Source organism: Nomascus leucogenys, chromosome 21 (genome assembly GCF_006542625.1).
Source record: "Nomascus leucogenys isolate Asia chromosome 21, Asia_NLE_v1, whole genome shotgun sequence".
Lineage (NCBI taxonomy): Eukaryota > Metazoa > Chordata > Mammalia > Primates > Hylobatidae > Nomascus > Nomascus leucogenys.
The window spans coordinates 55,013,395-55,027,886 of NC_044401.1; the positions used below are offsets into that span (position 1 = coordinate 55,013,395).

Sequence of the window (14,492 nt, forward strand, 5' to 3'; positions counted from 1 at the left end):
CCATTGAGAAAAAGCCTGCCTTTTCACCATGGAAACTTTGTACTGTTTAGATTTTTAAATCCTCTATTAACCTAAAAAAAAATAATTCAGGCTGGGCGCGGTGGCTTACGCCTGTAATCCCAGCACTTTGGGAGGCCGAGGCGGGTAGATCACGAGGTCAGGAGATCGAGACCACGGTGAAACCCCGTCTCTATGAAAAATACAAAAAATTAGCTGGGCACAGTGGCGGGAGGCTGTAGTCCCAGCTACTCAGGAGGCTGAGGCAGGAGAATGGCGTGAACCCGGGAGGCAGAGCTTGCAGTGAGCCGAGATTGCGCCACTGCACTCCAGCCTGGGCAACAGCAAGGCTCCGTCCCTATGGGGGATCCATGAAAAGACATCATGGTGCCCGTGAAGGTCTGGAATTCATGTACTCAGAATGCATATGTATGTATGTCTGTATATAGCAAAGGTCTAGAGCTTTCATCCAAGTCCCAAGGGGATTCACTGCCTTCTCCAAAAATATATGAAATCCTAGTCTAGAAATGTAAGTATGTCTGGATAACCACAAACCTATTGGTGTCAGCCCTCTATTGCTCAAACAGCCCTGGAAACACCCTGCTTATAATTGTAAAGTGTTCGCAACAGGCCAGATCCCATTTGGGGCACAAAATGCACATTCACCTTGAATCCTCACAGACATCAGAGCTGAAGACAGGGCTGTCTGTATAGATCACTGTCCACCTGGACTGGGACCCAGCTCAGCTACATCACACATCAAGCCAAAGCTGTCCTTACTGGGGAGCTGCCAAATGCTTTCACCAGGCAGGACCCATCTGACAACAACCCTACAAGATGGGTACTTTTTCTTTTTCCCATTGTACAGATGAGGAAACAGAGCCTCAGAGTAACTCCCTAACTGGGCCCAAGATCATGCAGCTATTAACAGTCAACAGTAAAAGCCAGGATCCTAGCTCTTGGCTACCCCATCTCAAGGATGCAGAGTGTCTTCTCTAAACAAATTCTTCCAGACACAAAACTACAAGTCGTCTGTTGACTTTACAAATATATTTTTATTATATAAAAAGAAATTACTACAGAATTACTTTAAATAGGATATTTCTCCCAGTGAATTTAAAATAGCATCTGTTTCACAAAAAGATGTGCAACATGACTTTTCAGATATATACGCACTGAATAATCATTAGGTACATGGCAGAAACACACATTTAATACCTTTTTATTTATTTTACAAAACAGGACAAGTGCATTTTCCAAGTGCTTCTATAGCCACTGTCTCATCTGTTCCTCCCAACAGCCCAGGGATGAAGAACAGGCAGGTGTTATTTTACTTACAAAGAAACTGAGGTCCCAAAAATTAAATGATTGACTTAATTAGCAGCAGAATCAGACATGAAATGCATTCTCCTGATTCTTCATCATCCAGTCATAAATAACACATATTCTCGGCCAGGTGCGGTGGCTTAAGCCTGTAATCCCAACACTTTGATAGGCCAAGGCGGGCGGATCACGAGGTCAGTAGTTCGAGACCAGCCTGGCCAATACGGTGAAACCCCGTCTCTACTAAAAATACAAAAATTAGCCAGGCGTAGTGGCAGGTGCCTATAGTCCCATCTACTCAGGAGGCTGAGGCAGGAGAATCACTTAAACCTGAGAGGCAGAGCTTACAGTGAGCCGAGATCGTGCCACTGCACTCCAGCCTGGGTGACAAAGTGAGACTCTGTCTCAAAAAACAAACAAACAAACAAACACATATTCTCAAAATAAAAGCTCCATTAAAAAATACTAACATTAGTGGGATGGGAAGATAAAGGTACCAGGCAGTGATTGAATAATTATGTGAATGGCAAGATTTCCAATACAGGCAGTGGAAAGCCTGCAGAGCTCTTCGCTAGGTGTCTGGCATTTGTAGAACCTGAGACCCAGAGAGGTGAGTCAAGAACTGCACTGAGACACAAGTTGAAAGTCTTTCAGGCCAGGCACAGTGGCTCCCAACTGTAATTCCAGCACTTTGGGAGTCTGAGTTGGGAGGATTGCTTGAGCCCAGGACTTCAAGACCAGCCTGGGCAACAAAGCGAGACCCCATCTCTACAAAAAAATTAAAATAAAAACTAAAAAAAATCTTTCAGAGCATGCAAGCTTGCAGGCTGTCAGCAAATACATCCCAGAGATCTTAGCTCTGGAAAATGCTATGGCATTGCAGAACTGCTAGTGGTGGGGGAACAAGAGCTGCTGAGGTAATGGAATCTGCTGGGGTGGTTATGATCACACACTCCCCGGAACCACAAAATCAGCCACATCCTGCGCCCGTGTGCAGGGTTTCTGCTTCAGTCTCCTCTGATCCCATCCTCTGACTAACAAAGCCCAGAAAGGAAGAGACTTCATGGATTTTTGTGTCTCTAAAAGCTGAGGGCCTTTCTCTCCCAACTCTTTCCAGTGAAATGAAGTTTCCCTCCCACCCAGGACAGCAGATGTTTTGTTGTGTGTTTCCTGGCAGATCTTGGATTCTGCCTCAGACCTTTTTCTTGATCTGATGCTCATCTTTCCAATTGAGGACAAGGGTCCTCAGCTGTGTTCCGGTCATCAGGGGCCAAAGAGCTCAATGCTGTCCAGTTTCTCCTCTTTGTAGAGCAGAATGTTCTCCATCAGTTTCCTTTTGGCCTCATTGATCTCAATTTGCCACGAAGTCTCTGTAACTGATGTTCAACAGAAAGCAAACAAGAGCGACTTGAATGAAAGTTACTATTATTATAATTCTTAGATTCACTTAAATCAGGTTTCTGAATCAGGCCCTGAGTGTAATGAGCATTTCTTTTTTTTTTTTCTTTTTTTTTTTATCGAGACAGGGTCTCGCTCTGTTGCCCAGGCTGGAGTGCAGTGGCACAATTTCAGCTTAAGGCAACCTTGACCTCACAGGTTCAGGTGATCCTGCCACCTCAGCCTCCCGAGTAGCAGGGACTACAAGCGCGCACAACCACACCTAGCTATTTTTTTTATTTTTTTTTTGAAATGGAGTCTCACTCTGTCGCTCAGGCTGGGCGACTCACACAGTTAATTTTTTTGTGTTTTAGTAGAGAAGGGGTTTCACCGTGTTGCCCAGACTAGTCTTGAACTCCTGAGCTCAGGCAATCCACCCACCTCGGCCTCCCGAAGTGCTAGGATACTGCTAGGATTACAGACAGGCGTGAGCCACCACGCCCAGCCCGTAAGCCACGGCACCCAGCCTATTTATTATTTATTTATTTATTATTTTTTGAGATGGAGTCTCACTCTGTTGCCCAGGCTGGAGTGCAGTGGCTCAATCTCGGCTCGCTGCAACCTCTGCCTCCTGGGTTCAAGCAATTCTCCTGACTTAGCCTCCTGAGTAGCTGGGATTATAGGCGCCCACCAGTACGCCCAACTAATTTTTTGTATTTTTAGTAGAGATGGGGTTTCGCCATCTTAGCCAGGATGGTCTCGATCTCCTGACCTCGTGATCCGCCCGCCTCAGCCTCCCAAAGTGTTAGGATTACAGGCGTGAGCCACCAGGCCTGGTCTTTTTTTTTTTTCTGTATTTTTAGTAGAGATGGGGTTTCACGACGTTGGCCAGGCTAGTCTCGAACTCCTGACCTCAAGTGATCCACCCGCCTCAGCCTCCCAAAGTGCTGGGGTTACAGGCGTGAGTCACCATGCCTGGCTGGCCACACCTGGCTAATTTTTGCATCTTTCGTAGAGACAGGTTTTCACCATGTTGCCCAGGCTGATCTTTAAACTCCTGGGCTCAAGCAATCTGTCCACCTCGTCCTCCCAAAGTACTAGGATTACAGGTATGAGCCACTGCACCCGGCTGTAATGAGCATTTTCATCTCCTCTGCCTTTGCAGGAAGCCCTGCAACCTACCCTGACCTTCCAGAAAGGAGAGGGTTTCTCTGCTCCTCTTTATGATGTTGAGGGGTGGGAGGGTGGAGTGAAAAAAATGCTCACATCCTGTCTTCTTCTTCCTCTCCCCTCCCCATGGCAGGAGGAGTAAAAGAGAAACAGGAGTGGTCAGAGCCTGGGACATTCATTGAACCATGTTTACTAAGGGACAGGGACACTGTATTGAAAGGGCCTTCCTGGTCGGGTGCGGTGGCTCACACCTATAATCCCAGCACTTTGGGAGGCCGAGGTGGGCGGATCACCTGAGGTTGGGAGTTCAAGACCAGCCTGACCAACATGGAGAAACCCTGTCTCTACAAAAAATACAAAATTAGCTAGGCATGGTGGCACATGCCTGTAATCCCAGCTACTCAGGAGGCTGAGGCAGGAGAATCGCTTGAACCCGGGAGGCAGAGGTTGCCATGAGCCAAGATCATGCCATTATACTCCAGCCTGGGCAACAAGAGTGAAACTCTGTCTCAAAAAAAAAAAGGGGGGGCCTTCCTAATTTTTTATTTCAGCAAGAAACTTGATATCCTTGGACCTGAGTGGCAGGAATGGAAGGTATCTTTTTTTTTTTCCTGAGACAGAGTCTTCCTCTGTCACCCAGGCTGGAGTGCAGTGGTGTGATCTCGGCTCACTGCAACCTCCACCTCCCGGGTTCAAGCAATTCTCCTGCCTTAGCCTCCCAAGTAGCTGGGACTACAGGTGCCTGTCACCACACCCAGCTAATTTTTGTATTTTTAGTAGAGAGACGGGGTTTCACCATATTGGCCAGACTGGTCTCGAACTCCTGAACTTGTGATCTGCCTGCCTCAGCCTCCCAAAGTGCTGGGATTACAGGCGTGAGCCACTGCGCCCAGCCAGAAAGTATCTTCTTTTTTTTTTTTTTTTTTTTGAGACGGAGCCTGACTCTGTCACTCAGGACTGGAGTGAAATGGCATGACCTCGGCTCACTGCAACCTCCACCTGCTGGGTTCAAGTGATTCTCGTGCCTCAGCCTCCCAAGTAGCTGGGACTACAGGCACACGCCACCACGCCTAGCTAATTTTTGTATTTTTAGTAGAGACAGGGTTTCACCAAGTTGGCCAAGCTGGTCTTGAACTCCCGACCTCAGGTGATCCGCCCACGCCAGCCTCCAGAAGTGCTGGGATTACAGGCGTGAGCCACCGCACCCAGCCTGGAAGATATCTTTAGAAGTGACTAGTGAGGATGGTGTTTGTGTTGAGAGGAGAGGCAGACAGGAACAGACCACATGGGGCCTTGAGGACTTTGAACGAGGAATGACATGCATTGTGTTTTTCGTTTTGTTTTGTTTTTTTGTTTTCTTGAGACGGAGTCTTGTTCTGTCGCCCAGGCTGGAGTACAGTGGTGCAATCTTGGCTCACTGCAACCTCCGCCTCCCGGGTTCAAGAAATTCTCTTGCCTCAGCCTCCCAAGTAGCTGAGATTACAGGCACGCGCCACCATGCCCAGCTAATTTTTTTGTATTTTTAGTAGAGACGGGGTTTTGCCATGTTGGCCAGGCTGGTCTCGATCTCCTGACCTCAGGTGATCCACCCGCCTCGGCCTCCCAAAGTGCTGGGATTACAGGGTGAGCCACCTCGCCTGGCCTGCACTGTGTTTTTAAAAGCTACTCTGGCTGGCTCCTGGAGAAGGACCTGGTAAGGGAGGGGCCGGGATGGAGGAGGACTCAGGGAAGCTATGCAGTCTCCTGAGGACAGGAGCTCTGACAAAGGGGGAATCCAGAGAAGTAGATGGAAGTGAGAGAGATTTTGGAAGCAAATGGACAGGACTGGGTGATTAACCGGACATAGTCCAGGGCAGGGAGAGGGAGGTATCAAGGATGCCTCCCAGGTTTCTCTGTGAAAAACTGGCTGGTTGGTGAATGGCTGAATAACCAAATGAAGGAGTGAATGAGGGCAACACAAAGAAAAAATGATGGGCTGAAGTTGGGGACACATACATGAGCATCCAAATGCACTCTGACCTCTGGCTTACCATCCTGGGGAGGCTCCGGGCCAACACAGGCCTCAGAGGAGGAGTCGGCCTCCCTTCCCACGATGACCCGCAGCCTTCCTTCCCCATTCTCTGTGGGGAGAAGTGGGGTGGCAGCCCCCGCCCAAGGTGCCACACTCATGGAGGAGGAGGCATCAAGGCTGGAATTGTCAACGTCGTCTGTTTCCTCTGGGGTGTTAGAAGAAGAGCCTGTACCCTCAGAAAGCCCACTCCAAGGGAGCAACGTCTCCCGACGTCGGAGCCGCTCTTCCACAGCAGCCACAGAGCCACGCACCTTTAGGAGAAGAGGGAGAAGGGAGCTCATCAGGAATTCTCTCTGAAATAGAAATGCTAACATCTGGCCTCCCAGCAGAGAGGGGGCGGGGAGCAGACTGAAGAACCTAATGCTGGTTGCTTTGTCTGAAAAAACCGCACCCTTCCTTTGAAAAGACCTGTGCTTGCCCACCAACCGCCCTGTCATAGATGAGACGGCATGACCCAACATGGGCAGATCATAGTACCCCACTCCTTTGGCCATAGAGATTAGTGTAGATTTGGCCATGTGATCCAAGCTGGCCAATCAGAATCCTTCCCTGAAACTTTTCCACCTAGAGCTTACTGGGGAAAGACCTCCAGCCTTTCCTTTCTAGTGGTAGAACCAGACGCCCCACTACACCCAGAAAACCCGTTTACAGTAGGGGAAAATGAAAGCTCAACACAGAGTAAAGCAGAGGCAAGCAATGGAGAGAGAGCCACAGACACAGAGACACAATGGCTGTACCTTTGGTGTTTGAGATCCTGGGTCTAACTTCCCTGAAACCAGAGCAATGCCTGTCCTCTCTGTTGTTTGGTTAAATGAGACACTAAGTTCATTCATTCACTAATTCACTCATTCATATTCTTCCCCTCTCCCTATGTCTGTGTGTGTGTGCGTGCAAATGTGTGTGTGTAAGAGTTTAAGTTCCTAACACTTTCAATCAAAAAAGCACAAATAATATAGATGTTGCCCTGGAAGGTTTTTCTGGTTAGGGAGGTTAGGAAAATTAGAGGGAAGGAAGGAAGGAATGTTTCTTCTTCATGCACACACACGCAGAGCACACATACATACTCTTATACCAGTAATAACAATAACAAATCTCATCTCAGTGCCTTGCAAAAAATTCAGTATACTAATGTATCCATTTCTTTTTTGAGATGGAGTCTCGCTCTTTTGCCCAGGCCGAACTGCAGGGGCGTATCTCGGCTCACTGCAAGCTCTGCCTCCCGGGTTCACGCCATTCTCCTGCCTCAGCCTCCCGAGTAGCTGGGACTACAGGCGCCTGCCACCGCGCCCAGCTAATTTTTTTGTATTTTTAGTAGAGACGGGGTTTCACCATGTTAGCCAAGATGGTCTTGATCTCCTGATCTCGTGATCCACCCGCCTCAGCCTCCCGAAGTGCTGGGATTACAGGCGTGAGCCACCGCGCCCGGCCACTAATGTATCCATTTCATACACAATGCATGACTTTTTATAGATAAAAAATTAAAAGATCAGAAAAGTTAAGTTCCCTGCCTAAACCCACCCAGCCAGTCCAGTAAATGGCAAAGGTGACCATCAAACCCAGGCCTGCTTATCGTCCAGCCCCTGACCCAGCTGTTTTTCATCTTCCTAGTTTGGTTGTGATGTACTAAGAGCTAAGGCCATCTCCTACCTCTTCTTACACCTAAAGCTCCCTATCCCCTTTATTTTACGCGGCAAACGTCTCATTCTTCAAGGCCCAGGTCACATGTTACTTCTTGAGATAAATCTTCCCAGTAGATGCCCAATAAATATTTGCCAATCTAAAGAACGCATTTCCTTGTAGCTAGGCGTGGCCATGTAACTAAGTTCTGCTCTCTATTATGTGAGAAAAAGTGATGCATTTCCAGGTTATATCTTTAAAAGAAAGGGAGTGTGTCCACCTTTTCCTTTTAACTCTCTTTCACTGGCTGGAATGCAGGTGTGATGGCCTGAGCAACAGCAGCCATCTTAGGCCCTGACATGGAAGCCACATGGTAAGGATAGCTGACAAACAATATAGAAGGAGCCTGGGTCCCCAATACCGTGGCACTGCCACATTAGCACTGGACTGCATAAATTCAAACTGTTACACTAAAGAGAATAAACGTCTATCTTATTTAAACCACTGCATTTTGCAGTCTCATTACAGCAGTTTCACCTGCACCTTAAGTGACACATTGAACAAAATAATGGAATGAATAAAAGAATGAAAGTCTTACTGAAAGAGTAATTGGTTGAAGGAGACAGAACTTTTTAGAATATAAATCTGATTATGTCCTACCTCTGCTTAAAACCCTTAGTGAGGCTGGGCACAGTGGCTCACGCCCGTAATCCCAGCACTTTGAGAGACCGAGGCAGGTGAATCACCTGAGGTCAGGAGTTCGAGACCAGCTTGGCCTACACAGTGAAACCCCGTCTCTACTAAAAATACAAAAATTAGCTGGGTGTGGTGGCACACACCTGCAATCTCAGCTACTCGGGAGGCTGAGGCAGGAGAATTGCTTGAACCCAAGAAGTGGAGGTTGCAGTGAGCTGAGATTGCACCACTGCACTCTAGCCTGGGTGAAAGAGTGAGATTCTGTCAAAAAAAAAAAAAAAAAAAATTAGTGGCTCTGCAAAAATCCTTACTGTGCCTACAAAGCCCTCTATCATTGGACAACTCCTTCCTTGACACACCCAACACAAGCCACTGTGCCCCATGTGTTGTGTTCTAGCCCTTCGGACCTTCTTCCACACCCTTGAATGTGCTGAGCTCTCTCTCGGCTCAGGCCATTTGCAGGGTGTTCCTTCTGCCTGGATTGCTCTTCGTGTGCTTAAACACCCCTTCCCCAGGAAGGTCAGTAGGGTGGGGTCCTCGTCATACACTGTCCTGGCGCTCACCACACAGACAATTACTACGCAATGTCCATGAGTTCCAGGAGAGTGGACCTGGGTCTGCCTTGTTCCCAAACAGCTGTGTCCCCTGGCCCCAGTGTACAACTGCGGAATGAATGACTGAACATTGTGGCACATGGACACTTGGGGGACACCTGGGCTAGCAAAGGCTGAGAACAAAGACTGAAGCCTCTAGCTCCTGCCACGTGACAGCGCAAGACGATGGACATAAGGCTGAACTGGGAGTCCAGAGAGCTCTGACAAAAACAAATTCTGTGGCCTCATCTTCTCCTCTCTGGCCCTTCACTTGCCCTTCTGTAAAATGGGAGGCTTGGGCTACAGCAGTGGTTTTTGAAGATTTTTTTCAGCTACCAAACCCTTTCCAGAGAACCCAATACAGTAACTGAGAGAAGTCAAAGTGGGTGTCTGGTCCAAGTCACAGGTGGGGGCCTGCACCTCCCCCAACCCCTCCTGCTGCCAACAGCAATTCCTGAGTATTCTCAAGGAGCCCCTCTGTGCCCAACACCACTTGAAAATCACTCTGCTAGATGATTTCTAAGGGTCCTCCCAGGCAGTGGAGAGTTTATCCTTAGAAAGACCAAGCAATGGCCGGACGCAGCGGCTCATGCCTGTAATTCAAGATACTCGGGAGGCTGAGACAAGACAATTACTTGAACCCGGGAGGCGAAGGTTGGAGATAGCGCCACTGCACTCCAGCCTGGGTGACAGAAGGAGACTCTGTCTCAAAAAGAAAAAGAAAAGATCAAGCAGTAGTCTCTTGATTACCTTTTACCATGGAAGCCACGGCTACTTCTCATGTCCAAAAAAATGTCTTACCCCATGTAGTGGCTGCTTTCTAGGACGTCCGCCTAGTGCATGGGCTGAGCACACTCCCTTCCTTTGGGACCTGGCCCCGACACCATCCAGGGATGGAGCCCTGGGCAGCCCGGTTTGCATGCTGGACCGCCCCACCATGCCTGATTGGCCAAGCGGTAGACACCTGACCCAAGTTCAGCCAATCAGGTTCTCCCTCTGTGGTGGGACTCAGGGCGGAGGCTCATTCTCTGTTATAACCAGCAGGCAGAGCCTTTCCCTCCAGAGAACACTGAGGAAAGGGGAAGGGGCGTGTAGAGAAGGGGCCTATAGGCGCCTCTGCCCGGCCGCTCCGTCTGGGAGGTCTACAATGGAGGCCAGAAGCAATGTGGGGGCTGGACGTGGTGGCTCACGCCTGTGGTCCCGGCACTCTGGGGGGCGAGGCGGGTTGATCACTTCGGGCTAGGAGTTTGAGACCAGTCTGGCCAACTTGGCGAAACATGAAAAATACAACAGACAAACCAACCAACCAACTCAGTGACAACAAAACAGGTCTACCCTGGAGTCATACTCTAATTTTTTCTATTTTCCTCCCTTTCTGATCCTTTATCCCACTTTCTTTTTCTTCCTCTTCCTTCTCCCTCTTCTTTGTCAAATAGAGGATTGAGTTATTATCACTGATCCACATAAAGTCCCTCTCTACCTTATTTTAACTCCCACCCCCCATTTCTATTCCCCGACTTCCCATGTGTAACCTTCCTAATATGTTTGATACGCATCTTTTGGTTTGTATGTATTTTTAGAAAATGTTTATTGTTTTTGTGTGCAAAAAAAATTTAATTAAAAAAATAAATAAATAAAAAAAATAAAAAGCAAAAAAAAAAAAAAAAGAAGGGGCCTATAGAGAAGGGGGAATAAAGCCAATTCACAGAGAGTGCATCGAGTTCTGCTAACATCCGCGGGTTTGGTCCTGCGCCCTGAGGCCCTGCAATACCCGTCCTCGGGCTCCGCACTATCTATCCCTACACCGCCCTTTGGCTGATGGGAGCTCTAGGAGGTTCTGCCGCTTGCAAGCAAGTACAACCCTGGTTTGTGCACCAGGCCTCTGTGAAGGGGCCGTCCCCGATGAGGTGGACCTACGCGCCCAGGCAGCGAGGTCGCTGCGGCGAGGCTCACCTCCTGCAGGCTGGTGTTACGCCTGCGCAGGCACAGGCAGGCAGCCGTGGCCAGGGCCTCGGCGCAGTCCTCCGGAAGCCTCCCTGCGCCCTTCTCCAGGTACTTCTGGCAGATCTCCTTTGCCATCACGTTCTCCACGCCCGTCTTCCTGGAGCAGAGCGAGGCGGTGCTGCTTGGAATTTCACTGAGGAGTAAGTCCTTCTGTGGGAAGAAGGGTAGAAACGCCCTTGCGTGAGCTGCAGAGCTGCGAGAGCCAACACACGCACCCCACTCACCTCCAGAGCTGCAAAAAATGCTCAGAAAACCGACAGGACATCGTTAAGAATAAATGCAAGGGTCCCAGAAAGAAGTAAAACACCCAAGAAATGGAGAAGGAATCGATTTCCTACATGCACAGGACACTCCATAGTGAACTCATGCCACAAACACAGGGCCTTAATTTTTCTAGGCCTCGGTTGGTTCATCAGGAAAATGGGAATAACAAAAATACCTACACCAGGGCCGGGCGCAGTGGCTCACGCCTGTAATCTTAGCACTTTGGGAGGCAGAGGCGGGTGGATCACTTGAGGTTAGAAGTTCGAGACCAGCCTGGCCAACAGGGCGAAACCCCGTCTCTACTAGAAATATAAAAATTAGGCCGGGCGCGGTGGCTCACGCTTGTAATCCCAGCACTTTGGGAGGCCGAGGCGGGCGGATCACGAGGTCAGGAGATCGAGACCACGGTGTAAACCCCGTCTCTACTAAAAAATACAAAAAAAAAATTAGCCGGGCGTGGTGGCGGGCACCTGTAGTCCCAGCTACTCGGAGAGGCTGAGGCAGGAGAATGGCGTGAACCCAGGAGGCGGAGCTTGCAGTGAGCCGAGACTGCGCCACTGCACTCCAGCCTGGGCGACAAAGCGAGACTCTGTCTCAAAAAAAAAAAAAAAAAGAAATATAAAAATTAGCTGGGCTTGGTAGCGCACGCCTGTAATCACAGCTACTAGGGCGGACCTCTGAGGCAGAGGAATTGCTTGAACCCATGGTGGGGGAGGTGGGGGGCGGAGGCTGCAATGAGCCGAGATCACGCCACTGCACTCCAGCCTAGGTGACAGCAAGATTCTGTCTCAAAAAAATAATAAAATACCTACACCAAGGACTAACACAACCATTCAGTGAAACAGTGCACCTAAAGCACAGAGAGTGACATCTGACACGGAACATTCAATAGTCTTTTAGTGATGATAACTAATAGTAACAATAGCTACCATTTATATGGCACTTACATGATGAGCACTCAATAATTTAATCTTATTAACAACTACATGGACAATCTCTTATGATATAAACATTTCAAATGTAGGATTCTGACCTATGTATACATAACAGGAGAGCCACTATAAAGAAAATATTATGTCTATACTTTTTATACATTTTGTATTTACATATATTTTATATTTTGTACCACATAAAATGCAGGAATCTGAACTATGCATACAATAGAACATATGCTATATAAATAATTTTATACAAATATGTAAGCATATTTATTTAATATAAATTATATTGTATATTTCATGAGTAATATGGTATATATGATTAGCATATATAAATGTTACAAATATATTGTACTAAATATTGTAAAAACATGTATTGTAGGCCAGGCGCTGTGCCTCATGCCTGTAATCCCAGCACTTTGGGAGGCCGAGAGTGGCAGATCACTCGAGGTCAGGAGTTTGAGACCAGCCTGGCTGACATGGTGAAACCTCATCTCTACTAAAAAATAGAAAAAAATTAGCCAGGCATGGTGGTGCATGCCCGTAGTCCCAGGTACTCCGGAGGCTGAGGTAGGAGAATTGCTTGAACCAGGGAGGGAGAGGCTTCAGTGAGCCAAGATTGCACCACTGCACTCCAGCCTGGGTGACAGAGTGAGACTCCGTCTCAAAAAAATAAAAAATAAAAATAAAAATAGGCCGGGCACAGGGATATAATCACAGCTCACTACAGTCTCAACCTCCTCGATTCAATCGATCCTCCTACCTCAGCCTCTCAAGTAGCTGGGACTATAGGTGCATGCTACTGTACTTGGCTAATTTTTTAACTTTTTGTAGAGATGGAGTCTCATTATGTTGCCCAGGCTGGTCTTGAACTCCTGGGCTCAAGTAATCCTCCTGCCTTGGCATCTCAAAGTGCTCAGATTATAGGTGTGAGCCACTGCACCCAGCCTAAATGTTTATTTTTTTTTAAAGTGTACTAGTGTTTAAAGCTGATAATCAAGAACAGTAGAAATGTATTATTTTCTTCTTTTCTAGAGGCAGGGTCTCACAACTTGCCCCAACTGGAAACCTGCCATCATTGCTATGTATCTTGATGCAAAGACTATGATGATAATCAAAAAAAGTACAAAAGACACCTAGTGTTTAAACAGGGGTTGGGGGACTGAGAACATGCAATGAAAGGATGTCGAGGGAACTTCACCATGGAGGAGTCGGCAGCTCCACCTGAAACCACTGATCAATCTTAGCACTAAAACCTGAACACACTGATCGGTCTTAGCACTAAAAGTAGGACAACAGGCTACACCCCGTGTAATGAAGCAATGAAAGGCTCACAGCGCCTCCAGGAAGTGTTCTTGACAAAGGCAATGACCATGACGCTAAACAAGTCACAAGTGCTAACTGCCAAATATAGGAAATATGAGGAATAGAGAAACAAGGGAAGGAGATCACACGATGTAATCAGCAAAACCCAGAATGTGAGACAGTCTGTCTATATAGGGCAAATAACCTATTCTATGCAAAAATCCAACGACATCCAAAATGAAAAAGGGCATTGCGGGAGAGGTTGTGAGAGAATAAGAGTCTTTTTTTTTTTGAGACGGAGTCTCTGTCTGTCGCCCAGGCTGCAGTGCAGTGGCACGATCTCGGCTCACTGCAAGCTCCGCCTCCCGGGTTCATGCCATTCTCCTGCCTCAGCCTCCTGAGTACCTGGGACTACAGGCGCCCGCCACCACGCCCGGCTAATTTTTTTGTATTTTTAGTAGAGACGGGGTTTCACCATGTTAGCCCAGAAGGTCTCGATCTCCTGACCTCGTGATCCACCCGCCTCGGCGTCCCAAAGTGCTGGGATTACAGGCTTGAGCCACCGCACCCGGCCAAGAAGAGTCTCAAGAAACATAACCATGCCCGGGCATCGTGGTTCACACCTGTAATGTCAGCACTTTGGGAGGCTGAGGCAGGCGAATGCTTAAGCCCAGGAGTTCAAAACTAACCTGGGCAATAAAGTGACATCCCATCTCCATATAAAAATATTTTTAAAAAATGAAAAAAACAAAGAAACATAACCAAAATAATATATGGGCATTTTTTGGGTCTAGTTTCAAACAAACCACCCTTAAAAAGCAACTTTTGGCTGGGCACAGTGGCTCACATCTGTAATCCCAACACTTTGGGAGCCAAGGCAGGAGGATCACTTGGGCTCAGGAGTTCGAGACCAGCCTGGGCAACGTGGCAAAACCCCATCTCTATTAAAAATACAAAAATTATCTGGGCCCTGGTGGCACACACCTGTGATCCCAGCTACATGAGAAGCTGAGGCAGGAGAATTGCTTGAACCTGGGAGACAGAGGTTGTGGTAAGCCAAGAGCACACCACTGTACTCCAGCCTAGGCCACAGAGGGAGACTCCATTTCAAAAAGAAATAAAATTAAACATAAGTGA

At 47.9% G+C, this 14,492-nt stretch overlaps 1 protein-coding gene across 1 annotated transcript in view; it reads right to left on the bottom strand.

Moving 5' to 3' along the window:
• Positions 1–2,073: 2,073 nt before the first annotated feature.
• The window catches only part of IRAK2 (interleukin 1 receptor associated kinase 2), an 80,855-nt gene continuing 68,436 nt past the window's right edge, over positions 2,074–14,492 (bottom strand). Inside the window, exons 11-13 of the mRNA XM_030801644.1 lie at positions 10,798–10,998; positions 5,898–6,189; positions 2,074–2,696 (exon numbers count right to left, since the gene is read on the bottom strand). Coding sequence (XP_030657504.1) covers positions 2,584–2,696; positions 5,898–6,189; positions 10,798–10,998 — 606 coding nt within the window. The 3' untranslated portion in view covers positions 2,074–2,583. The remainder of the gene's footprint in view (positions 2,697–5,897; positions 6,190–10,797; positions 10,999–14,492) is intronic.